General features: G+C 40.0%; 2 protein-coding genes across 2 annotated transcripts in view; one reads left to right on the top strand and one right to left on the bottom strand.

Moving 5' to 3' along the window:
* Positions 1-3,444: 3,444 nt before the first annotated feature.
* On the top strand, positions 3,445-10,223 carry pax9 (paired box 9). The gene is made up of 4 exons (XM_017421482.3): positions 3,445-3,641; positions 4,106-4,717; positions 6,203-6,342; positions 9,283-10,223. The coding sequence occupies exons 1-4, from the start codon at positions 3,638-3,640 to the stop codon at positions 9,535-9,537; spliced, it is 1,011 nt and encodes a 336-aa protein (XP_017276971.1). The 5' UTR covers positions 3,445-3,637; the 3' UTR covers positions 9,538-10,223.
* A 2,831-nt stretch (positions 10,224-13,054) lies between these two features.
* Positions 13,055-26,159, bottom strand: part of slc25a21 (solute carrier family 25 member 21) — a 132,226-nt gene continuing 119,121 nt past the window's right edge. The window contains exons 7-11 of the mRNA XM_017421471.3: positions 22,993-23,100; positions 22,723-22,887; positions 18,537-18,718; positions 15,930-15,982; positions 13,055-15,148 (exon numbers count right to left, since the gene is read on the bottom strand). Of these exons, the coding sequence (XP_017276960.1) occupies positions 15,087-15,148; positions 15,930-15,982; positions 18,537-18,718; positions 22,723-22,887; positions 22,993-23,100 (570 nt within the window). The 3' untranslated portion in view covers positions 13,055-15,086. The remainder of the gene's footprint in view (positions 15,149-15,929; positions 15,983-18,536; positions 18,719-22,722; positions 22,888-22,992; positions 23,101-26,159) is intronic.

The following is a 26,159-nucleotide window of genomic DNA, read 5'->3' as shown; positions in this document are numbered from 1 at the left end:
AGTAAAGCAGTTATTCGTTTTTATTTACCACAAACGACGGGTTAGACCAAACTCAAGTTACAGAAAGCTGCGAAGTGCTGAGGGGAATGATGGAGGAACCAGGAGGGACCGAAATCCGCCAGGAAGTGTGATCAGATTTATTGATCCAGAAACACCCGCGGGATGGGATGGATGGATGGATGGATGGATGGATGGATGGATGGATGGATGGATGGATGGATGGATGGATGGATGGATGGATGGATGGATGGATGGATGGATGGATGGATGGATGGATGGATGGATGGATGGATGGATGGATGGATGGATGGATGGATGGATGGACGGACGCATAAACAAATTGATGTCCTCAGAAACTCGACAGTGTATTTTTCTAAATCAGTGTTTTAGATTCCAGCCGCTCAGGTTCAGTCAAAGACGGATCTGTTTTCAGTGTGATGCATTTTTTCCTCACATGAAGAGCATCAATGCGCGACTCGAAGGTTTAAAGCTGCGTGTATTTTCCATCAATCAGCTTCGGGAAAGGTGTGTCAGCCAGAACATCTACAGATTCAAAACTCCTTTAGTTTGTGTAGTCCTGCGAGGGAAACAACAAACAATTTATTTGGTCTTATTTTCACTGAGAGTGACCTTTCTTTATGGCCTGCATTCACGAGAGACAGTCACGTGAGCAAAATCAACCGCTTAACAACCATTAAGAACAAGTGGTTCTGATGGATTCAGCATCCAGTTGGTAAAGTTCCAACTGGATGAAATCTGTAAACAAATAAAATAATATTTATACAAAGCCACGTGACGTAGAGTGGAGGATTCTGCCGTCTGATCCACAGCACGTGGTCAGAAAGGTTCTGTAGGGAAAGCTCCATATGGCTCGAATAAAAAGTCAAGCAGGACGAGATCTCAAAGCAAACAACATGCACTGTATGTTGTCATGTTGTTGAAATAAAGAGTTTAGTTTAGTTTCTCAGTTAAACATGAAGTAATGAGGCTACCTTCCATCCGTAGCCTTCATAAACTGCAATAAACTGTAAATAAAAGTAAATATTGATGATCTTCCAGTGTTGAAAAGTGTTTTTTGTCTTTCGTTAAGTATTTTTTTTTAAATGTAAAAACTTTGCACCTGCTCAGAGTTTACCTCAGACTGAACAGAGAGCATCTTCTAACAGCTCTGAGGCCATCGCTGCATAAATTATCTGGGACGAGGCATGATGCCTTCACGGGCAGTACGGACAATTAGTGTCGACTTTTAGACCCGAAAACAACACATGTTGGCAAAACAAAACAAACAAACAAACAAATCCTTCAGTTTTATATTTCGGGGAGAAAATAAAAAAGCTGTTTCCATTCTGATAAACAAAATTAACTATTTTTTAATAATAATTTATAACATTATTATGATTAGAAATTATTATTGACCGGCCCTGGTTTCGTTTTGAGCAGTGAGAAATTTCAGTTCAAATAACAATAATATTGAGCTTCTATTAACTCAGCAAGATTTTTTTTCTTCTGAATTACAGGGTTTTATTCACTGCGTTCCTTTTGCAACCAGCTCTTATCGTGTGGATATTTCCAGGTTCCAGGTTTTAGTGAAGCGTTATTTATCAGAGGAACAATACATGGTGAGATTACCCCCGTAAAATATATAGTTATTGTTATTATCAACAACAACAACAACAACAACAATAATAATAATAATAATAATAATAATAATAATAATAATAATAATAATAATAATAATAATAATAATAATAAACAAAATACCCGGAGTGTAAAAAAAGCTTCAGATGAGAACCTTTGACCTGAGACACCTCAGTGGAAACCAACTGAGGCCGTTTCTCCACCGCGTGAACTTTCTCCGTGACGCAGAAAACGGATCAGGGTGGGCAGACGGGGGGCCCGCAGTGGTAATTAAAAAGAAAAAGCCTTTCTTCGGTCTTCTTGAAACAAACAAGCCTTCATGTAAACTCAAACGTGTCAAGAAGAAGCCCACTTGAGCTGCACCGCGCGTGTTTGTTCGCTTTTCAGCCCTCGTGACGGTGGGAAAAACAGAGCTGCGCGTGCTGGAACAAATACCGGGGCATCGTTTTGTGTACATCTCGGCCCCTCGGAGCCGCCTCTGTGTTTCATGTCGGCACAGCTTCCCAACAATATTCCTAATTGCACAGCTCGTGCAGGAGAGCCGTTTGAATCTCCTTTTCAGAGCGAGAGATGAAGGTCAGTCACGCGCCGCGGCCTTTAAATAAAATATGACAGCAGATAACCCAAAGCACATGTCACAACGGGGAGAAAGTGAAGGTGCAAAGCTGCGCCGGGTGTTGCGTTCTCATGTCGGGACGCAACAAATCTTTCTTATTGCTTGGACGTGAGCAGAGGACGTATTTCTGTATACCTAAAGCTGATAATAGTTTCTGAATCGCCCAGTGCCTCAGAGGAGACTGTGCAAAGGTTAAAAAATATGTAATTATTTTTACACAAAAAACTCTGAACGCCCGCAGCTTCTCTGCGCGCTATGTGATTTAAGACCTTTGGTCTGTCGTGAGCAAACCCATGATTCAGTTGAAACAGATTTACATTTTATAGGTGAGACTGATCAGTTAAAACGCCACTATCAAAGTAAAAATTTTAAATTTTGCATACAAATATCCTAAAGTAGTTCTGCTTTTGGTTTTTGGACACATTCTTCCCCATCAAAATGCTCATATAGGTCTAATTATGATAACTTTCTCAGATGATCGTTTTTCCATAAACAATCTGAATTTTGCAGGATTTATTTTTTGTTTGATGCCTACATTAAATACAAAAACATGTGGTAGAAAAGGTGAGATCATCCTGAAGATGATTTTTAAATATTAGCAATTTTTTTCACTGCGTTACATCAAATATATTATTACAAATCATATCATTTCATATAGTTTTTTAATATAAATAACTTAACTCAAATGATTGAGATAAAGCATCTGCATGTTTTATTTTGAAACGATTATTTACAGAAATTAAAAATGGAAGCCCAGCTGATAGCAGCTTTGGGTAAATGGGGATTTAAATGCGGACATTTCCACACCTTTTCTGCAAATCGTATACATTTTTCTAGATGTTTTCCTTAATATGATCACTGGTATGAGCTGTTTACTCGTCTTTCTTAATCGAGCGCCACATAGGGTGAAGATCCAAATATTGCATAAAACCTATCCAATTTGTCTCAATAGCAAACATGTTAGTTTATCCCCAGCTTTCAGGTGGGGAGGAGAGGAGGGGGGTGCGGTGTCAGGGAGAGGAGGAGGAGAAGGGGGGGGGGGNGGGGGGGGCATTCTAGTTGACTTCTCATGTCAATTGTTTCCACCAATACCAGCGGAGCTGTGCGCGCTCCGAAACACAGATGGAGTCGGTCTGACCAACCAGCGGGCGCGCTCTCCTCGGAAGGCCGGCCTCCTGAGTTCAACAGATTGAAATGTAAGCCTGTCTCACGCGCCTTCAGGAAACAGAAAGAGAATTAGCCCCTCTTGTTCATTTTAGCACAAGAAGAATTTTTGTTTTTTCTTGAACGCGACTTTAAAGAGCGGGCACGCTGGACGCTGGGTTGGATCCGCGGAGGACGCGCAAACCGGACACCGTTTTCTTACTAGGCGGTTTTAACACGATGGGTGAGTTCAGAGTCGGAGCCTTCCGTTTTATTCTGACAGGGATGCAAAAACCGGTTAGGAAATCCAGCGAGAAATCCGATGTTTTAGTGGATAAAAGTAAAAGGAAAACACAAGAACAGGGGATTTATCTGGCGACTTTTACGCACGAGTTTTAGCAGCGAGTGGTGGACATCCGTGTGGAGTTCAGCTCGTGCTGTTAGTGCTCCGACAGCTTTGAGTCTGCAGTTAGTTTTCAGTAATGATTACACATAAATCACAGTATGAAAGTGGTCATTATGAAGGAAACATTTATTGAAAGCAAAGTTTGAATCACCCTTTTGCTCTAAAGTGATTAAACACAATTAGATTGTTGACACTTTCCTTCATTATTATTGTATAAGAAGTTTGTGTGTGTGTGTGTGTGTGTGTGGGCCTTAAGTCTTCTCTTACTCTTGTCCCTCCTTTGTGTTTGGTCTCCACACCAGAACCAGCCTTCGGTGAGGTGAACCAGCTCGGAGGTGTTTTCGTAAACGGCCGGCCGCTCCCCAACGCCATCCGGCTCCGGATCGTGGAGCTGGCCCAGCTCGGCATTCGACCCTGTGACATCAGCCGCCAGCTGCGCGTCTCCCACGGCTGCGTGAGCAAGATCCTGGCCCGCTACAACGAGACCGGGTCCATCCTCCCGGGGGCCATCGGAGGCAGCAAGCCGCGCGTCACCACACCCACCGTCGTCAAGCACATACGGACATACAAGCAGAGAGACCCGGGCATTTTCGCCTGGGAGATCCGGGACAGGCTACTGGCGGACGGGGTGTGCGACAAGTTCAACCTGCCCTCCGTCAGCTCCATCAGCCGGATCCTCCGGAACAAGATCGGGAACCTGTCCCAGCAGAGCCAGTACGAGTCGGGCAAGCAGGCGCCTCATCCACCGCCGCAGCCAACGATACCCTACAACCACTTGTACTCATACCCTGCTTCAAAAGTGCCCACTCCCCCGGGCATGCCCACCCTTCCTGGACACATGATGCACAGGATATGGCCTTCTTCGCACTCTGTCACAGATATTCTGGGGATTCGGTCTATAACAGAGCAACAAAGTAAGCACGAGACGGTTACTTATTGCACCACATTTAATCAGCTTTAGTTTTGGCTACACTGCGACTGTGAGGTAAAAAAAATGGTTAAAAACTTCCATGCAGGTCTCTGTGGGGAGGATTGATTGATGATATATATTTAAAGGAAAACAGAAGGCTTACAGGAATATTTCTGATTATTAAACTTGGAGACTCAGGCCCTCTTATTGCGTAAAAACGGGCTGTGTTTGTAGTGCAGACTCCACGCATGCAGGCACAGGTCACTTCTAGCTTTGCGCTCAACACGACCGCTGGTGTTTTGGAAACAGTGAAACAGGATCCGGCATAAATCAGTGTTAATGGTCGGCTCGGTGGTGTGAGAGGGGCTTTTCTGAGAGCTTGTTTACCAGAAGCAGGAGGGGAAGTTGTGTCAGCTCGCCTCGTGAAGCCTTCTGCTGTCAGGGCTCCTCTCCACACCCAAAGTCCCGCTCGAAAAATCAAACAGGACAAATCTAAGGCCCACATATGTCCTCACAACAGGAGGATGTGTTGTTTCTAAACATTTTACGCATCTTTCCAAATTATTAGCAGATGTGCGTGGAGTTCGTTTGGTGCCGTGATTTGCACTGATTTCAACAATCAGATGATTAAAAAAAAATTCAGATTTTATGAAAAGTGGCAGGTGGTCAAACTACGACGCGCGGGTTGATTAAGTCAAATTTCTTTTTGGGATTTTGGAGTTTTAACGCGCACATGCAAATACACAAACTTTAAGGCACGAGCAACACATGCAAAATTAGTTTAACTGAAACATATTAATGCAGCTTATATAACATAATTTTTAAAATAATTTTTGTAGGTTTAGGGTAAAGCTTGTATTTTACAAACCATTACGCACAAGAAGAAAGTCATGTCTTTTTTTCCCCACCGTGTTTGGATCAACTGTAGCGCCTCTGACCCAGCTGATCTTACAATTTTTATCTGATCTTCACAAAACAGCATTTTCAGCCTAAAAGATTACCAAATAAAAGACGAATCATTTTTCTTTTTTCTTAAGATTAAAACATCAATTAGGGGATTAGATTAATAATAACAGTACACGCAAAGAATATTTTTTAATGACAACTGTAAAGACATTTTCTCATAGTATCAGATTAATAGATTCTAATTTTGGTTAAGTTCTAAATTTAACAGTTTTTAGTTTTTGCTGTTTTAATGAACAAGGAGCAGAGACAATACCAAAAACCTTCATACACCTGAGCGCGTTCAAGATGACAAATAGGCACGCGGGATTTATTGTCTTATGCAACCTGCGGCTGATGGATGGTTGGATGGATGGATGGATGGATGGATGGATGGATGGATGGATGGATGAATGAATGGGTGGATGGATGGACGAATGGGTGGATGGATGAGTATCAGCGGCCTGAGCTGCGCTTTTTTTCTCCTCCAATTCTTAAAACCTCCTTCCTGACTTTCCTGTTCTTCTCTGTCTTTCTCACCCCCCAGTTAGTGACAGTCCGCCCTTTTGCAGCGCCAAACTAGAAGAATGGAGCGCTATAAACAGGAGTAATTTTCCAGCATCGAGCTCTCCACTAGTCAATGGCACGGATAAGGCGCATTTAGAACCTGAAGCAAAATACACACAGGTAAAAAAAAAAAAAAAAAAAAAAAAAAGTGGACACGACTTTCTTTTTTTCCCTCTTTTTGTAACCTCAAGTCATCTGCCTTTTTTTGTTTCTATTTTATTTGAATTGCAGCGTGGACTGGAAATGTTTCCTCAACTCGCTTTTTTTTAATTTTATCTTTAACGGCAGCACTTCCTGTAGGTCTTGCTACTCTGTCAGGGCTTTTAGGAATGATCACTGCATTGATTCTTTAATAACTAAGAAGCCCAAACGTTTTGAGAAGCCAATCTATTAGTTTAATTTAATTAACTGAAACATTCAGTTATTCTAAGACATAATTTGGACTCATAAAAACGAGCTGGTCTCAGTTTGGTTTCTTGCTAAATTCTTCCAGCACACATGGATTTTAATGGGATGGTTTTGGTGCAGCAGTGACTGAGCCACTGAACCTTAAGAAATGTGTGAAAATAACAGCCTGGAGCATTAAGCCTAAGAGGACATTACAGCAGGACTAAACGTGAAGATATGAATTTATTTGCACTGACAAGTTCAAAAATATAACAATTAATATTAGCATATATGCATGGACAAAACCGTCCAAGATTTTCTTCAGTTAGACTTTGTAAGAAATGTTTGTACTTTTATTGTTTTCTATATATACATAAATATTGAGGAAAGCAACTTTATTTTACACGTCTGTTTTTTTATTTGATATATATATATATATATATATATATATATATATATATTTGTTTTGTTTTTTTAACCCGATAAATGCCGAGATGTGATGATAACGGGGGCCTACGTGAGCGCATGCGTGCTGCTGTTCTCTCTTATTTTGACAGGGCGCACATCGATCGAAATATGAAGTTTCATATTTTTTTTTATATCGCGAATTATTTTTCGCTTTTATTTCATAAAAAGGAAAAACAAAAAAAATAAATAAAACAAACAACAACAACAACGAAACCCACATAGCTGTTAGTTCAGGCGCGTTCACACATTAAGTTTATCTGTCTGTAAAAAACAAGCGAGCCAATAAAGCAGAAAACAAGAATAAATTACATAATTTATACTCAAGGCTAGGATCGATGAAGCAGGATTGAGAGTTATCTGTGTCTTCTGATTAATCACGGAGGTTTTTTTTTATATTTCACAAACAGCTTTTAGATGTTTGTGAAAAGAGGTGTTCTGATCCTGAAAACGTCCCGTTCAAACTCAGTTTGCAAAAACTGGAAAAAAAAGTAAAATAAGAAAAAGTGACAAGATTTTGTTTCTGTACCCTAAAATTCTGAATGTTTTTTGTTTGTTTGTTTTGTTAATTATCAGCAGGCCTAAATTAGATAAATCACATGTTTTGCTTGTGTGTGATAGTGTGTGTGCGTGTGTGTGTGTGTGTGAGGCCAAAGACTGCGGTTGGAAACTTGTAGCCTGCAGGTGCTGATCAGTTGCACCTTTGGGACTCTTTGGGTTTTCTCTGACATGGGCAGCAACACTGAAACAGGTTAGAGCTTTAAACGCACGCGCCAGCTCGGAGCTGATCCGATAATATCTTAAAATTAACTGAAACATCCAGAATTTAAAAAAAGGCTGAACCGGGTCAGAAATGTTTAAACTAATAGTTTGGGATCTAAACCTTGGGATCTAGAGGACGTTTAGTTTGAGGTCTGAATCAAGAAAATGTAAAGTAACAAATTAGGATGAAGATAAAAAAAATGTTTTAATCAGAATCTTTAGCAATTTTAAGGGTTCAGAAAATAAAATATTTGGGACACTAAGAAATGACTGCAGCAACTGAAGGAGGATCTTTGAAGTTTATGCTTCTTCCTACTTTATTTAGGACCGAACTTGAGTCGGTCTACTATTGCTACTCAATAGTGTGTAATTTCTGTTACTTATGTTTATTATTTTCTATCATTTTGTTGACTATTTTGTCCTACCATAATCAAAATAAACTAATCAATCAACTATGCAAGCTGAAGAAAAACTGTCAGTGTGTGTGTAATTGTGAAACATATTTATTTATTTATATTTATTTTAATTAGAGAAGAAACATAGCACAATGCAAAATTTGGACTTAATAAAATATAATTGGGTTGGCTGGCTTTGAGTCAAAAATCAGCAAATACAAAAACCCTTCAAAAACCCAGAAACAGTCACCAGATAAGTGCTCATAGAAGGGAGTTAAAAGTTTTTTTTTCTCATAACCCAAAATGTAATTTTGTAAAAGTATTTCACAAGACATATTTTTATTAAGCATTAGGAAACGTTCAGTTAAGCAAGTAAATAAAAAATATGCCACAGAAGCAGAAAAACCCCTGGTTGTAAAATCAGTTTTGGGACTTATAGACCACCCATTAACAGATCCAAATGTTTGAGTGAAACACTCAAGTTAACTCCTGTCACTGTGCCAGAGACACAATCCCGCTCTTACTTTGAGCCCAACGCTCCACTCTCGATCATATTTTCCCCCTTCCTGCCTTTTCTCTCTCAGCCTATCATGACATCTGTTTTGTGGCTCTCCTGTCGGTGCATCGAGCTGCTGGTGGAACATCCACCGTCCCGTACACTAATGCACGTTTGGTTTTTATTCCTGTTTAATGTGTTCCAGGAGCATGAGCGCGCATAACTGACCATTCAGACTTTCATCGAAACTGGGAAAATGAGATTTTTATGTGGTGGCTGTGAAGTTAAACTAAAATCTGCTGGTTGTAACTCAACCAACATCACTTTCACCTAATTCTACAGCTGCTTGTGTGTGTTTGTTTGTGTGTGTGTGTGTGTAAGGGGTTTTCTTTTATACAGTGAATTTAAAAAAAGAAATGTGTAGCAGTAATTATTTAGTCTGAAAAAAGGAAATGTGAAAAATAATTGTCTTCTTATCAACCCCAAAAGGGGAATTTCACTCAGATTATTTCCACTCATTAATTAAGATTTATTATTTTTTGTTTCCATTACCAGATGCCGAATGGATTGCCCACAGTGAACAGCTATGTCACAGCACCCAGCATCCCTCCCTACCACCATCCCACCCAAGTGTCACCCTACATGGGGTACAGCGCCACCACGTCGGCCTATGTGACCGGCCCCACGTGGCAGCTGGCCAGTGGCAGTGCTCTCTCTCCCCACAGCTGTGACATCACCACTCCGCTGGCCTTCAAGAGTATGGCGGCCAACCGCGACTCCATCCACCCGGTCACAGCCTCGGCACTGTGAGGTCACCTCCACGGGGCTGATGGCAGGAGGGGGATTGCGGGACAGAGAGGACTCAGAGTTTGTGGCGATGTTTCACTGCCACCCTTCCATGAAGGACTTGGCTTCCTAGCCTAGATTTCCTCTGAAGGAGTCGGCCCTCCCAACTCCCCCTCTATAGGCCCAACAGACTAAAGACACACAAGGAGTAAACAGTCAACACACACACTCACAAACTTTGTAAAGAACTTGCAGGACAGGTGTTCTGAAGGACTGATGTGTGACTGCGTCTCCATCCGTCAACATAAATCCTCTGAGAATTTTTCCTCTTTGGGCAAAAAGGTCTGACTTCATGAATATCAAAAGAAAAACCAAACAAACAGGGAAAACACTTTGCAGGAGTGTTTCAGGGTACTTGTTGATTTCTGTTGCTTTTTAAAAAACAAATATTTTCTGTTGTTTATGATTTGATAAAATAGATCCTTGTTTTCCCTCCTTTAAACGTCTAGCGAGAGCTACACGGAGAAGTTTTATTTATTAGCTTAAGGTACGTTGAATGAAGTGCAATTAGCCCCACAGGAAGCATGGAAACCGTCATGCACATTTGGACAAAATTGGCGTTGGTGTAATGTTGGAATAGAGCATTAACAATCGACAAATGTTGCACAATTAAATTGAATGTATCTCATTAAATGTTACTAATTTTTCAAGTTCTTTTCTGGTTGTTTGAAGTTAAAAACATCATCACAGCTATAAAATAATGTGTTAACTTCTGCCGCCCTTTCTATCGGCTATGGTAAATTCTGGGTATTGTGGCATTCTGGCCTGTTTTACATGACTAGGAAACTGCTTTTCATAAACAAAAGAGAAAGCAAAAAAAAAAAAAAAAGTGCGCGCTCTCAAAGCCTGTGTTTTTGATTTCCATGTGTCATGGCTCATTAGGAAAGTTCGTCAAAAAGCTCTGAGCGCAGTGTTTGTCACCACAAAAAGCCATTCTTTCAACATCTTTTGGCCGATGAAACATCTCACTTCACTACACGGACCCCTCTCTAGTCACAAAAAGTTTAGTTGGAAGAAATCTATAGCTCAAATAAATTCAGCTAAAACATTTTAGAACATTTATTTCTACAAACAATAACAATTGCACAATTCAAATTAAAAGTGATAGACATCAAAAAAGAAGAAGAAAACCCCCCCCGATGTTTTGAAAATTCTAAACGTGCCTTTGAACCTTCAGGGATTTATAACATCTATGCTTTGCACTGAATTCTCCTGTTTGCTTTAGAGGCGCTAAATTAGAACATCATTGTTGCATTAAAGTTTTAAAAATGTGCCCCAGACTCCCAGGGTTGTGGGGTAGCCCACATTTGTTCGGGGAGCCACTAACGGGCATCTCCGAGGTCACAAGGCGCAAACCTTCAGCAGCAGCACGAGGGGCCGAATGGGGCTTGTCGAGGCTGAACTTGCCACATTAATTACAGAAGAAAAAACACACGAGACAGCTGAAAAATGACCAGATTGTAGAAAGATGCAAAAAGGCTTTCTGTACTTTTTTTTTTGGATTGGGGGGCAGTGGGGTGTGGGGGTGGGAGGGAGTAATAAATTATCTTGTGAGTCAGGCAAGCCCCATCTAGCCCTGTAGTGGAAACCAGGGCTTTAAACAAACTGGGCTCCAGCATGGAGGTGTTGAAGGATCACTTAATAAAGTTGCTCACCTGCTTTCTTGAATTGCTGCCGAGGGTTCGAGGGGAGGGGGGGGAGGGCTCGATCTAGTCGTGGCTCCGTGTTTCTATCCGCCCAGCATAAACAGTGTCAACAGTCCTCCCCATATGCAGGAGCTGATTTGACTTGGAAAGCATTCTTCCCCGCATCCAGTGGTCACAGACCGTTGCTCACAGATCGTGGTGTTTTTTTGACCGTACGTGAACCACATCAGAGGGACGTGATGATCACACACTGGCTGTTCAAACCAGCCATCATGGCTTTACCATTAACCATCCATCACGCACAGCAAAGTCTTTCAGAGGCATAAAAAAAATGCTGTTTTGTTTTGTTATTTTACCCGGCCTACACACAACAAGGCCAAACAACTTTTGCTTTCAACTAAGCTACAAGACCTACACACAAGTCTTATTATCCTCCGCTGACTCACACAACAACAATGTTTCCTAACTTAAAAAAAAAAAACAGAAAGAATTTCTCAAAACTCTGATAATCCAAGCTCATCTAATGTTGTTCAGCTGTATGGTTAAAAAAAAGGAGTAGTTTTGAAAATAGGAGCAGACACATGTTTATAATTAATTATGTTGAGTCTGACTTCAGTGTCATATGGTTATCTTTACTTCTCCACATGCAATCAGAAGCGAGACAGCTATTTGCAGAGTAACACAGAGCAGAGAATGTTGACACTGGCTGAATGCAGGACTGCATGCATGCTTCTGCTCAATGAACAGTTTGAAAAGGAGCTGACGACAGCCAGAGTGTTTTGCTAATGTCTTAAAACAACAACTCTGAGCAGACAGGTGAGCAAAAAGGAAAGAAAAAAAATCAGCTGTGAAAATCCCAACATGCTGCTGCCGTGACTTTGTGCGTGCACGGCTCACTGCATTTTCTATGTCATGTAAATTGTGGACGTTTTAATGCAATCATTAGTCGTATTTGCATTAGGGGCGACAGGTAGAGCCAGATTGCAGGCTTGCCAAAGCTGGAGCCACTGAGGTGAAGTGTTTCAGGTGAAGATGAAGATTGCACATCTTGCTGATTTATGAGCAGAAAAGTTTTGCGGGGAATTCAGGTAAAGGGTGGCTTTGTTGCCAAGCTACCAGCACACGTTCCAAACTGTTAGGCCTGAAACAAACACACACTCTGAGCACTTCATTACAAAAAAGGACAGGTTAAGCGCTTACAATTTCATCAGTCTGAAAACCACAGTTGTTAGTCTGTCACCACGAGCCCCCTGGGCAAAAAACCAGGAGCCGTTTCATTTTGGCACAAAGAAACTCCCACATTAAGGATGGCTGTCAAATGCCAACGTGGCTCAGTAGAAGAGACTACCACAGGAGGTTAAGATGAGTGTCTCCGAGAGCAGCCACTATGCCTACGGCTGTGTAACAGGTGTGCGTGCAGTCGCATATTTGTGGAAAAGATAGTCTGGAGGAGGGAGAGAATGTGCACGGACGCCCCCTCCATGATTCTTGCAGCCACATTTGAATTTCTTCAGCGTGTTGTTTTAGCTTGCACTAAAGCTATGCTCAGACACAGACTCCCCGCCGCAGAGAGAGACAAGACTGACATTCGATTGGCTAATACGACTTCTTCAGCTGACAGCTCATCACACAACAAAGCGCTCGCCTGGTGGAGAGACAAGACGTGGGTGATGGTGCGGTAAACTGAAGAAAGCTGATCTGCTTAGATCAGCGCTAAGCTGAAGCACTGCCAGTGAAGACAAACATGTGACAACACACAGCTCCTATTAGAGGACAAGGCAAGTGTGTAACTCAATACCCTCACACACACACACACGTACACACACAGTGAGGAGTTCATTTTTACTGTTTATTTTTTAACTAAAGAAATGCAAACAATTTTCAGTTTCTTTAGGTAAGGTTTTAAAAATCCAATTGACAAAATTATGTAAAAAAGGAAAAGTTGAAAATAAAGCTTGAATACAAGTGTAATTTATCAGTAATGTAATTCTTTTGAAAACAGTGACGTGATTCAACAGTGACATCACAGTATGCATTGGAAATTACAAATATGCACAGAAGCGTGACAAATTACATGAAAACAAAACAAACGACTGCCTTTCAGGGGATTTTGTGACATGATTTGTGTCCTGTTGGCTCTGTTGCACTTGCATGAGAACACAAGAGCCCTGTAGGGTCTGAGTGACTAAAATGATGTCATCAGTGGATGTTTACAAGACTTTTATGTAAAAAGAAGAAAAAAGTCAGGTTGATTTTGACTTATAAACCATAAAACCTTTAATCTGAAGTTTAACTCTGCACAAATACCCTAACATTTCTTCTAAAGTGGGAAACCTTCATTACACCCAACCAGACAATCTTCATCTTTTGTTGGTGTAATATGAAAATTATAGGTTGTGGCCTCTTGATAAATAAATGAATAAATGAAATAATAACATGCTTTTTTCTGACTAAGAATGGAAACAGAACTTGTGGAGTTTATTCAACCCATTTGTTTCATCACTCAGTTGCAGAAGTTATGTGTATTATTTGGATTTACAAAATGTAAAAAAAAGAAGAAGTGTGAAGTGATGGGAATTAAGTGTCAAACTACTAATGGATCAGCTTTGAGCAAAACCTGACCTTAGAAAGGGGAACATGTTCTGAGTTACAAAGAGTTAATTCATTATTGCTTACAAAAAACCCCAAAACATATTGTATAGGCGTTATTAGGGCAGAAAAACTATTCTCATTGTAATCTTGCCTTATTGTGCAGTTTATTAAGCTCATAAGCAACAGCCTCTTTGTTTACTATTAATAGACACAAACTAGAATATTATTTTAATACAATTTATAATTAATGGTCATTCAAAACATGTATTTAATAAATGCATAAAAATGTTTATTTAAAAGTTAATATGCCATTAATTTGCAGGTTAATATGCATAGTTTGATGATTACATTCTGGCAGCTTGTGTCAGCCCAGCACCATCTTTTATGTTGCTTTTTCAATTAGCTGTCACCAATCTGTATCTCTATTTTTTAATAATGTGTATGAACTTCTGAGATGTCTTCTTTTATTAAAACTTAATGTTCATACAAAGGATTTTTGAACAGCTGCAGACCATGTTCAGTTCACAAAGTCAATAAATTTAATGAGAGTTCAAGTATTTCCATAGAAAAGAAAAAAAAAACCTGGGGCCGTCAGTTAAACATGACTATTCTTGGAGATCTCTGGCATTTTAAAAGTTAAAGTGATAGTTAAATTTTTTTGAAGTTGGGTTCTGTGGAAATATTATAAATATTTAATAAACAGTAAATAACCTGTTGTAGATAGTCTACCTGATATTTGTACAGGAAATGCCCCCAGGCTGCACTAGAAATGCTGTTGCTGTGGTTATTTGCACTTGCATATTGCCACTAGTTTACATGTAAATTAGTATTAGCTCATCTGTCTGGTTAGGATTAAACTATTTCTCCAAACTGAGGTCATTCAAAGATTTACAATAGGTAAGATATTGATTGGGAATAAACCTTCCATAGAACCATTGTTCAAATAACCTAAACTATCACTACAAAACTTATAAGACTGTTGTATTTTTACAACATACACTCTTATATGAGACAAATAAATGTCTTAAATTGAAAGATACAAGAACTCCAAACAATTTGCTTTGATCATTTCTAAATGTAAACAGGTTTTTATGTCATTTTAATTCACAAACTAGACAAAGTTTCAGAAATATTATAATGCTAAATGATATTTTAAAAATTCTAGATGAAAAAGGTAAATTTGGTCTGGTGTCAAAGAGGTCAGTTGACTAAAATAACAACAAGGCACATTTCAGGAGGAAATACTGTTTGTTTCCTTTTTCTTTTTTCCCCCGTTTACCAGTTTCTCTGTAGCCATCCAGAGACGTATTCATAAACCAGCAGCATCACTGCCCCACCTGTAACAACATATGAAAGAGAGCCACAAGGAAGGTTTTATTTCCATAGGAAGTTACTGACATGAGTTACTTCTTTATTAGAATCTGTGTTTTAATGTCATGGTATTTAAATGCAGATTCAGTGGCCGAGCTGCCCGGTAAATATGATTTCCTGGAAATGTGGAATAATATATCTTTTAAATAAACGTCAAAACTTGTAGCTACTGTCCACAAAAGGGTAGGTGTTGTATCTCATTCGGAATATTCAAACATTATGTGAAAATTTAGTTAGTTTAATAACATATGTTTGAGAAGGATACACTGCTAGCTCCAGCTTTATATCTTTGACATTTTAAGTGCAAGGTTTTCCAATAGTATATCTTTGAAAGTTCTGGCAGGATGAATATTTCCTAAAAATATACATTTCAGTTTTTGTATCAATCTCAAAATGTATACAAAAATACAAATTACAGAACTTCAACTTCAAAATGTTCAAACTCAAGTATTTTTTTTATCCACTGGGACTGGTAAGATTATCACAAGGATAGTTCCAGTTTCTATACTAGAAGCACTTGGAGAGCGCAAACCTCCGCCAAGGCCATAGGATCATTAAAAAACTGTGGGATCTGGATCGTGATCCCGATCACCACCAACAGTTAATCTCTTTTTTTTTTTCCTGAAAATGTCATCAAAATTTGTTGTCACTAGTTTTTAAGTCATTTTGCTAACAGACAAACAAACAAACCAAAACTATTCAAAACACAACCTAAAAACAGTAATAAATATAGGAATTTTCTTTTACCTGGTCCAAGTCTCATTATCTTGGGAACCAAGCCCTTATACAGCGCCAAATACCTGCATTAAAGAAAAATATGCTAAATTATGCGTATATACATATATATACACTAGAGGTGAAATGATTTGATACATACCTCAGTATGAGGGTCATGGTTTGGTACAACAGGGAAAATAAATAAATAAATGCTAGTTGTTTTTTGTTAAACAGAAAATAACTCCCTGAGAAGCAGAGACAGTGGGAAGGGTCTAGGTAGTAGTTTGTATCAAGCAAGGTATGCTTTATCAACTGATAACTTCACTAAAATAAAAAAGCCGCATTGTTTTGTCTTTTTCTTCTGGTCTGAACTGTAGTGTCCATGTGTCAAACATAAAGTTTGCTAAACTCCAGAAAGGTATTTCTTGCTTAGGTTAAAAACTATTACAAAAGTAAATAAATAAATGAAATACAACAAAAACCAAGGAGTGTTTGCTTTAGTTAATTAGACATCAACTTGATGCAAAATACGATGATACAGAACCGAATAACATCTCCCTAATGTGAAAATGCAAAAAAAGTAAAATGGGAAATGCTAAGTTTCTCAGCAAGTGAGAACTAGTGTGGGGAAAATGAAACTGATTATTTAGCTCTTATTTAACTCTTTGTCATCAAAAACATCAAGGTGCAGAAAGGTACACTAGCTTGTCAGTCTGAAATATACTGGCATAGTATCCTGAACTACAGTACATTTGTTAACGCTTTGTTTGCACTGTAAAGATACATTTCTTTACACCTTAAGGTACAAAGATATCCTTCAAGGTAATGTAATGTGCCTTTCATAATAAAGCCTTGTGTTTTTATTTTATTTTTTACTGTGTACATGTGCCTCTCGCCTCCCCCGCTGCAGCTGCACTGGGATCCCTGAGCTTTTCAAAACAGCTGATTTGACTCAACAAGGCAGGTCTTCAAGCTTCTGTGTGTTTTTCTAAACCAACCATTCATGCTTTGTTTGATGTAGAGATAGAATCTTCCTTTGCCTCTTTTCTGTCGGGGCTGTCGGTAAAATGTAGTTAAATAAAACGTGCGCCCGGTTCAAGATGGGAGTGATGATCACCTGTGACTGACATATTCATTGTCTATTTTACATACCCACCCCAAGCGTCTGTACTGAACCGTCACAGTACAAATACATGTACTATTACACACCCCTAATATACACACATAAAAATAAATTTAAAAAAAAGCACATGCATGTACAAGATTTTAACTTAAATATTGGCTGCTTCACGTTACTAAAAAGCAACCAAAGAACTTGGACCAAGTGAAAGCTAAAATGTTTCTCTTTGACACACCTGATTTGAATAAATGAGTGATGAATAGGTTTCAGCAGAACTTGAAAACATACGGAAAAACCAGGAGACATCTAAAACCTGCAAGATAGTGGCCCTCGAGGACCAGGATTGGTCACCACTAGTTAATGATAACCTTTTTTTTAATGTTTCAAACTTTGCAATTAGTAGTTTTATGTTATGACTATTGTTGTTGATACTCCACTACTCAACTCAGTTAATTTGTAGATTGTAAAAAAAATCAGCAAATAAAAAAAGCATTATATGGACCAATATATGTGATGAAAAACTGTCTTACTTTCATTAGTTGCAGCTTTACAAATCTGCATTATAAAACACGACTGAGACAGGAACAATATATAAACATGGTTACATTCTTATACGTATTTATTCTTCTGTATGACTATTGCCATGTTTGTACCCTTGCTTGGAAATGCATGAATGATTATGGAAGTAAGTGCTTTCCTTGCTTTTCGTTGCTCTGCTGCCCTGCACGTGTGCCACCCCATCAGCGTCTAAGAGCCAGCACTGATGAGTACCTGCCTCTTAATGCATTCAAGGTGATCAGTGGCTGCCTGCCTCTGCCTCGTGCTCCCTGTCCCGCTCCCTGCCCCCGCCACTGATGGCGTTAATAAGGCTCGACCCACTTCCTCCCTGGCCCTCTGTCTGATTAGATTGACCCGTGGAGCGCTGCGCGGCTCGTTAGGGTCTGCTTAACGATGTCTCCCATAGGGACCACTAATTAGCTGAGACTGTGTTGTGTTAGAGAAGGGGACTGGATGTGGCAGAGGGGGCACGTTTTGTGCACTCCTGTGACAACGTTTCAGTGCCGTTCTTGTAGCAACCCCCCCTAACTGCACGACATGCACTAACTACAAACATCTCGCAGGGTCTTGTCTTGTGAAGCGGCATGGGGGTAAAGTGGAAAGCCTGGGGCGATTGCTAACAAAACATACATCTTTCCTTGAAGCCTTCATTTGGAGCTGTCGTTCTCTGAGGCTTGAAAATATGTCAGCAGTTGCTACAGAAGAGACAAACTACAGAAATGCTTGGGAGGAGTAGAGCCAGGAATCTAAAAATCTGTGTTTCAGTCTTGAACAAAGCTATCTGAACAAACTGATCACCGAGCTGCTAATATGAAGTTGAAACTAGTGCATTTGTCTTCACTGATAATCTCTTTGTCAGACAACCAATCAGCAATTGCTAAAATAACAAAGTGGCCCATTAATTCTTGGATGCACCTGCGACAGTATTTTCAGGTTACTTATTCCCCCCATATTCGTACCCTTCTTCGCGGTACACCAGTGCTATGGTCTGGAAGCAGGTGCGGTACTTGATCTCTCCTGGCACCGGCTGTGGCCCCTGAATGCGGCTCTTGGCCACGTCAAAGGGAATATTTACACATGAGGCGATGGTCCCAGACAATAGGCCAACAGTGAACTTCCTGAGGAACTCTAATGTGGGGTCCTGCAAAGAAGATTAAAAAAAAAGATTGGTTCAGCAACCTCATTTTATTTAGTACAAACATTTTAAAAATTAAAGACATAGCATTTCTTGAAGGAATGTATATCGCCCGCTGCCTTTCATGCCAGAGGTTTAGACTAAAATCATCTTATGCTGAGAAATGACAGGGATGTAGCCACTTCAATCAAACCTTGAAAAGATGTCATGCACGATGTCATGCGATATTGTAAGACCTCTCAGGATGACCAAATTTGAGCTTACTATTCATTAAACTAACTGAGTTACAGCCATTTTTGAGTTGGGTGATATCAAGTAGATGAGGCAACCATCTCGAATCAGGTTTACTCTAAATGTTGATGAGTTTTAGATGCCAGTGATTCTGAGAGTTTCTCTACAATCAGCACTGCGATTCACAAGATATTTAGCACACAGACAGATTTGACTCTAACAGTTAATGCCAAAGTATAAACAACAATACTGCACAATGTCTAGCGGACAAAGTATGTGTTGTGAATGACTCTCAGCTACTAACACACTAAATCTAAGCTTAATATCTGTACTATTAGGTGAGTTATAGTGGGTTGACTCTAAAAGTTACTCAGTTGTTGATGTACATCCAATAATTACGTTCTAAGAGGTCCATTAAAATTTGCCCAATGGTTCATGAATATTATGCTAATAGACAAATGAAAGCACACACACTGGCACAAGCAAAAACACTTTACAAACATTGCCTGTCACCTCTCGCGATGGGTAATAAAAAGCTAATTTTGAGTTAAACTTAGTGGTAAATTTAATGACAGATGAGCCCAATAATGAACAAAATAATAATAATAAAAAAGATTTGTTGTAATTTGATAAAGATAGTAAATGAGACTAAGTATGAGCGAAAGGGAAAGAGCACGAGGGGACCAGAGCGTATGATTGCAAAGCTGGCATGAAAGCCATGATCATTTTATGGTAGCGGGGGGCAGATTTGTGCTTCCTGACGGCGGTGCAGCGTTGTGATTGGCTGAGCAGAAGCACATGTTCTTCGGGGAGCCGAGACGGGAGGATTTATAAACAGGGTTCATGCAGGCAGACTGGGGAGGCATATGGGGACAATTTAGGTAATTGGGCTGTGACTCGGCACAGGGGTATTACTGTACCAAAGAAGCCCAGACTCAGAGAGCTCTGACAGCTAATTGGCCAGGATATTTTTACAAATGACAGCAGCCACTCCGGTCCAGGGCTTTCTCAAGCGGCTGGACACCCTGAGAGCTGTGGTAAATCAACAGCTAATCCCACTTCTTCAGATTTTTTTCAAGTGGGACGAGGGGAAGAGGGGGGAAATATAGCCACGGCCTAAGTACACCCATCAACCCACTTCCTAACAGCCTTAAGCAAACATCTCCTCACACATTCACTGGTGAATGATGGCAGTGTGCTATCTGCCTCCTATTCAAATGTTCATACTAGAGAAGCCTGGACTCGGGAATCTGAATTTGACTATTGCCATGATTGAGTTGAAAGCTCATTGCTCATGTTGCTGACAAACTGCTTTGGAGAAATGCCACCATCAGCTCAGCCTGCAAGATGTCAGAAGCTACAAGACTTTTGCAACTCAACAATACAATACAATACAGTGCTGTGAAAAGTATTCACACCTTAAACATTTTTTCAGTTGTTTTTTTTTGTCACAATTATACTTATCAGACAAAAAAAATCTTGAGTAAATACAAAATGCAGTTTTCAAATGGTGATTTCATTTATCAAAGGAAAAAGGAAAAAGCTATCCAAACCAACATGGCCCTATGTCAAAAAGTAATTGCCCAATAATTAATTAATTGTAATTTTGCTGCTGTGCTTCGGGTCATTGTCCTGCTGCAGAAGTGTTCTTGAGCTTAAAGTCATAAACTACCTGGGTTTTCTGGTAGAGAGTAGAATTCATGGTTCCTTCTGTTGCAGCAAGTCATCCAGGTCCTGAAGCAGCAAACCAGTCACAGACCATCACACTACCACCACCACATTTGACTTTTTTATATTGTTTAGTATATTTTCTGAAATGCTGAAGGACTGGGATGAACACCTCCCACAAAGCTCCACTTTGCCTTGTCAGTCCACAAATGTTTTTTTCACAAAAGTGAGACAGGCCTTTGTGCTCTTTTTTGCTCAGCAGTGGTTTTGGTCTTGAATTTCTCCCATGGATATCATTTCTTATGCTTCTTGCCCTTGTTGAATCGTGAATTTAGACCTTAACTAAGGCAAGTTAGGCCTGCAGGGCTTTAGATGTTGTTCTGGCTTCTTTAGGAATCTTGATGAGTCTTTGATGCGCTCTTGGAATAATTTTGGTTGGCCAGCCACTCCTGGAAGGTTCACCACTGTTCCATGGTTTCTCCAGTTGTGGATAATCACTGTATCTAAGTGATTTTTTGATTCTACAGCTCTGGTAGTAATCAGGCATGGGTGTGGGGAGAAATTGAACTCTGTTTTCCAAGAAATCACAGTCCTCTCAAACCCCAGCCAATCGAAGCAGGTGGCCACTTATCCTGAGCCTGATTCTGGTTCTGCTGGAGGTTTCTTCCTGTTAAAAGGGAGTTTTTCCTTTCCACTGTTGCCAATGCTGCTCAGAATGGAAGACTGTGACTGTTGCCTTCCTTAGATAGATAACTTTTACTATTTGGCTTTTATGATGTATGTGAATATTTTTATACAGTGCCCTAAGATGACTTTTAATATGACTTGGCGCTATATAAATAAACTGAATTGAAGTTCATTTTTTTACTTCAACTAAATTTACTTTGCCACATTAGTCCAGGTTGGTTTAAATTTTGTTCCCCTAATAATTTAAATAATCCATTTGTATTTGCTCAGGCGATCTATGTCAGGTACATTTGTCTAATGGTCTGAAACATTTATGGATGACAAAAAAGCAAAAACAGAAGAATTCTTTAAGGGAGCAAATAGTTTTTCATAGCACTGTTGCTCTCATTAGTCTCTCAGAAAAAGGATCATAACCTGAGAATGGAGTCATTTGAGTCATCCGGCCACATAATTATCATTCACAGAGGATGATCCAGTCTATGTACATTATGTGCCACTGGAAAAATGTTGAAAATATAGCAGAGCCTAGTCTCCCACTGTTACCTCCTCTTTGAAAAAGCACTGTTGTCTGCTTCCAATTAGTTCATTGGAGTTAATCTAATGCTCCAGTTTGTACATGTGGAAGTGGCGTATGGTAACGTTTCCATTAAACAAAATTAACGTTTGTTTGGGCCATCAGGCACTGCCGGATGTGTAACCTGAAACTTTGAGGATGTTATGAAGAGCAAACAGACGGGGTATTAGCGGAGCTGATCTTGGAAGCTCCTCTCTGATTTTTGCTTCCTCCTTGCCAGGCAAATAATCAGACTGTTAAACACTTGGTATTCTCCTCTAGCGATGTGGCTAGGACATGTGAGGATCATTGAGCCTGAGGTTAGCCAGAAGTAGGTAGAATCAAAGGTTAGAAACACTAAAATTAAAATAAAGACCTAGCATTCATTGAAGGTATACATATCGCCTGCCGCCTTTCATGCCAGAGTTTTAGACTAAGATCATCTTATGATGAGAAGGGATGGAGTTGTAGCTCTTTTGGTCAAATTTTGTAAATGACAAGTGCTCTCCTGCAAGACTTCGTGAAAAGTGTTAGCTCTTGAATTACGTATTGAGGATGACTCTCGGCTAACACTACATCTACTTTTAGCTCAATATCTGTAAAATTGATAGTGTTAGAGCAATTTTTGTGATTTATAAGGTTTCTTAATGGTTAGAGACATCTTGAATTGGGTTGACTCCAAATGTTAAAAAAGTTGTAGAGGTACATCTAATAATTACTGGCTGACAATTTCATTAAAATCTGTTCAGTGGTTCATGAAATATTTTGCTAGCACAACAGACACATGAGCACACACACAAAGTCATGGGCAAAAACATTAACTCCCTCTTTCACCTTCGAGTAAGGCTATAGATCCTAACTGGCATTTTACCGAGCTGGAAGGAATAGCATCCTTGACATTGAAGTAGAAGCCAAAGTAGATCATGTTGAAGACTCCATGCCGTCCCAGTGTTGATGTTAATCCTTTGTTCAGGCCTCTCAGTCCAAAGCCGTCTGACTTGATTATGTGTCTTGCTTGGGCAAAAGCAGAGGGTTGCTGAGATGGACAGAATTAAAAAAAGACTTGTCAACGAGCTACAAGGAAGAGGAGACTAATTAACAAACACTTTACAAGTTACCACAGTATTCTGTTTCAGGCCACCTCTTTGAAGGAATCTCTGTTGGCCTGGAGACTGACTTTCACCACTTCGAATGGATTGACAACTACAGCCTCAGTCAAGCCTGAGCCGAGACCTGCTGCAGACAGCGCCTGGGGAGGGGTGGAGAGATGGACAAGATTTAGGACTGAGAGTGAGAGGAGAATATTTGAGGTGAAGCAGAGAAGATAAACAGTTACAGACGGTGAAGACTGCCAACATCTTCCAGCTATAGGAGCTCAACTGTATCCTTCTTATAACTTGCTCTGAGGTTTTATGTCATTTTTTCAGTAATGCAAATTTGTCTCTGTCATGGTTGTCATCAGTGTTGTTTGACAAATGCACACAAGACACACAAAACACAAGACACCTGCGGGTGTTACCGTTGAACAAAATTCCAGATGAAAGATAAGAGGGAAAGAAAAGTGTATGAAAGGAGGAAGTAAGTTCTAGAAAACTGCACTAAAGGAAGTGGAAAAACCACAATTTGTTTTGTTGTTATTAATAATAAAGAAACATAAATAATTAGTTAAAGGCCTAGCCTGCTTTGAAGTCATGTATATCACCTGCTGCTTTTTATAACTGAGTTTTAGGCAGAGATCATTATAAAGCTGTAGCTATTTTGTCCAAACCTTGACAATAACATTATGTGTGATCACATACAATTTCATAAGACGTGGCGCTCAGAGTATGAATTTTATAGACTTTCAACTACTACCAAATCAAATTTTAGCCCAATTTCTGTAAAACTGACTGAGTTACAGCCATTGTTGTGCAGGCTAAGATCAATTTGCTGTGGTGGACATCTTAAATTAGATTGACTCCAACAATTAATAAGTTGTAGATGTACATCCAATGAGTATTTTCTGACAGTTTCATAAAAAACTGTCTAGTGGTTCATGAGATACTTTGCTAAGAGACTAATAAGGTTGACTCCAACAGTTAATATCAAGGTTTTATCTAAAGATGTTGAACAAAGTGTTGCTTTCAAAGTATGCGTTAGGGTTCAAGCGTACTCCATTAGAAGTCCAGAAGTCGCTTCGCAGTCATGTGGTTGTGAGACGTTCATTTTCACACACATCTTTCATCGTCCACGAGACACTCAGATCAGAATCCCCGGGAAGCTCCTCCCTCTTCCTACAGCGTTAAAACAGGTTTCTTCCCGCTGGCTTCTCAACTCTTTTGTCCTTGTACAGATTTTAGCTTCCCTTACCGCGACTAGACATGTTTATTAAACAGACTGAGACAGTACACGCCATTTGGCATTTGCAAATTTGACGGAGCGAACAAAGGGAACGTGTCCCTACGCTGCCCGGCCGAGGCACACTTCCTCCCGGTCACCCCAGCTACAAAGAGCCGCCTGTGTCTCCACGCTGTCTTTACAGGTTTCATAGGTTTATAAGTTTTGCTGGAACAGTTGTAAAGATGGCTGTATTTTCCAACAGCCTCAGCCTGCTGCTTCTCATCAGAGCAGTAGAAGCAAAATGACTCCTGTAAAGCTCTCTGGCTATTCTGCATAAACACTTGGCGCAAACCCCTGTGAGAAAAGGTTCAGCCAGGGACTTGTGTCAGGAAGGGGCAGATGAAGATGATATGCGAATAAAAATTACTATTTTTGTCACGTAACCACGTGAATGAGAGACGACTTTGTGACTTCTCATAGAGAATGGAAAGGCTTTTAGGGACAGTTCTCAGCGACTATCACACCAAATTTGATCTCAATTTCTGTAAATTTGTTAGCATTATAGCCATTTCTGAAAGCTTCATTAAAATCTATTCAGTGGTTCATGAGATATTTTGTTATCAGTACAAATAAACCAACAAACACAGAGTCAAGCAAAAGCCTTATTGCCCTTTCGCCGTTGGCAGAGGGTGATAATAATAATGATGTACCGTACATACCTGACAGGTAATTAAAAGTGGAACTTGCAAAAGCAAAATGTTTTTGCACCGGGCTATGTAATCCGGTATGATTATGTGTCTGTGTGTACGTGCTCGGTGAGGAGCGTAATGGGAACATGTCGAGAACGTGTCTATAGCTCATTACTCTTCCTGCGTCTTTATCCTGCTGTCAGAGCCCCGGGACCCATCCTCTTAGACATGCCTTGTGATGTTTACACAGCCAGGCAGTCACGTTTTAATTCCTTATTTGTATTATTACTGTGTGTGTCCTCATTAATCAGAGTGAAGGCATTCAGCTGTGCCACGCTGAAGTGGAGAGAAGGAGACAAATTCAGGGCCCATCTGTAGTTCAGTTGCATTAATGATCTGATGTGATTACAGTATTTGATATGTGCAGACCTCTGGGGAATCTGAGGTTAGAGGCACTTGCAGGGGGAAGACAAGAAAAAGGAGCCATAGGAAAGTATGAGAGAGAGAATGATGAATGAGATGGGTAAACAGATCTCTAGGAATGGTTGCCAAACAAGCTGAGAATATTTGAGGTGGCTTATGATACTGACTTACAGGTAAGCCATCCATCATGAGCAACATTTGACAATAGTATGAATAGCTGGTGACCACACCCGAATAAGTCTAATGGATTTACCTTAAAACTCGGACTGAATATAAAAGAAAACTGACAACACAAGAAGTGAAAAAAACCCCAACAAGTTCTGTATGGTTGTTAATTAGTAAAACCATGCTTTACAATTATTATTATCATTTTATTATTATTATTATTATTATAAAAAATCTCAATATCTGTAAAACTGACTAAATTAACACAATATTCTATATATCCATCCATCCACTATCTGCCTCTTGTTCTGGAGTCAGGTCATGGGGTCAGCAACTTGAGTAGGTAGGCCCAGACATCTCTCTCCACAGCCAAGGCCAGCCGAGAGACATATGCCCTTTTCCACTGGCTTTAATGGTCCCGGCTCCACTCTACTTGGCTTGCTTTGCGAGTGTTTCCACTAGCATTTTTTCGAGGCTGGTCCCTGCTTTGGAGTAGAGCCAGCCGGGCGGCCCTGCTTTCGTGGATGACGCAAGCTTAGCTCCTGTTCACTCATTGGTCATGGGTGTGGTCAGATGAAACCGTAAAGAGCAAAGAAAACAACAATAGACAATTTTGGAACTGTAGCAAAGTAATAGGAATATAAACAACAGGGTTAGCTTACTCTGCATCGTTTAGACCGTCTGTCCCCCAGCTGAAGGCGCTGTAAAGCCT

The sequence above is a fragment of the Kryptolebias marmoratus genome, linkage group LG10, assembly GCF_001649575.2.
Source record: "Kryptolebias marmoratus isolate JLee-2015 linkage group LG10, ASM164957v2, whole genome shotgun sequence".
NCBI classification, from domain to species: domain Eukaryota; kingdom Metazoa; phylum Chordata; class Actinopteri; order Cyprinodontiformes; family Rivulidae; genus Kryptolebias; species Kryptolebias marmoratus.
The sequence above is the reverse complement of the archived record's forward strand: the minus strand, read 5'-3'. Positions and strand labels throughout refer to the sequence as shown.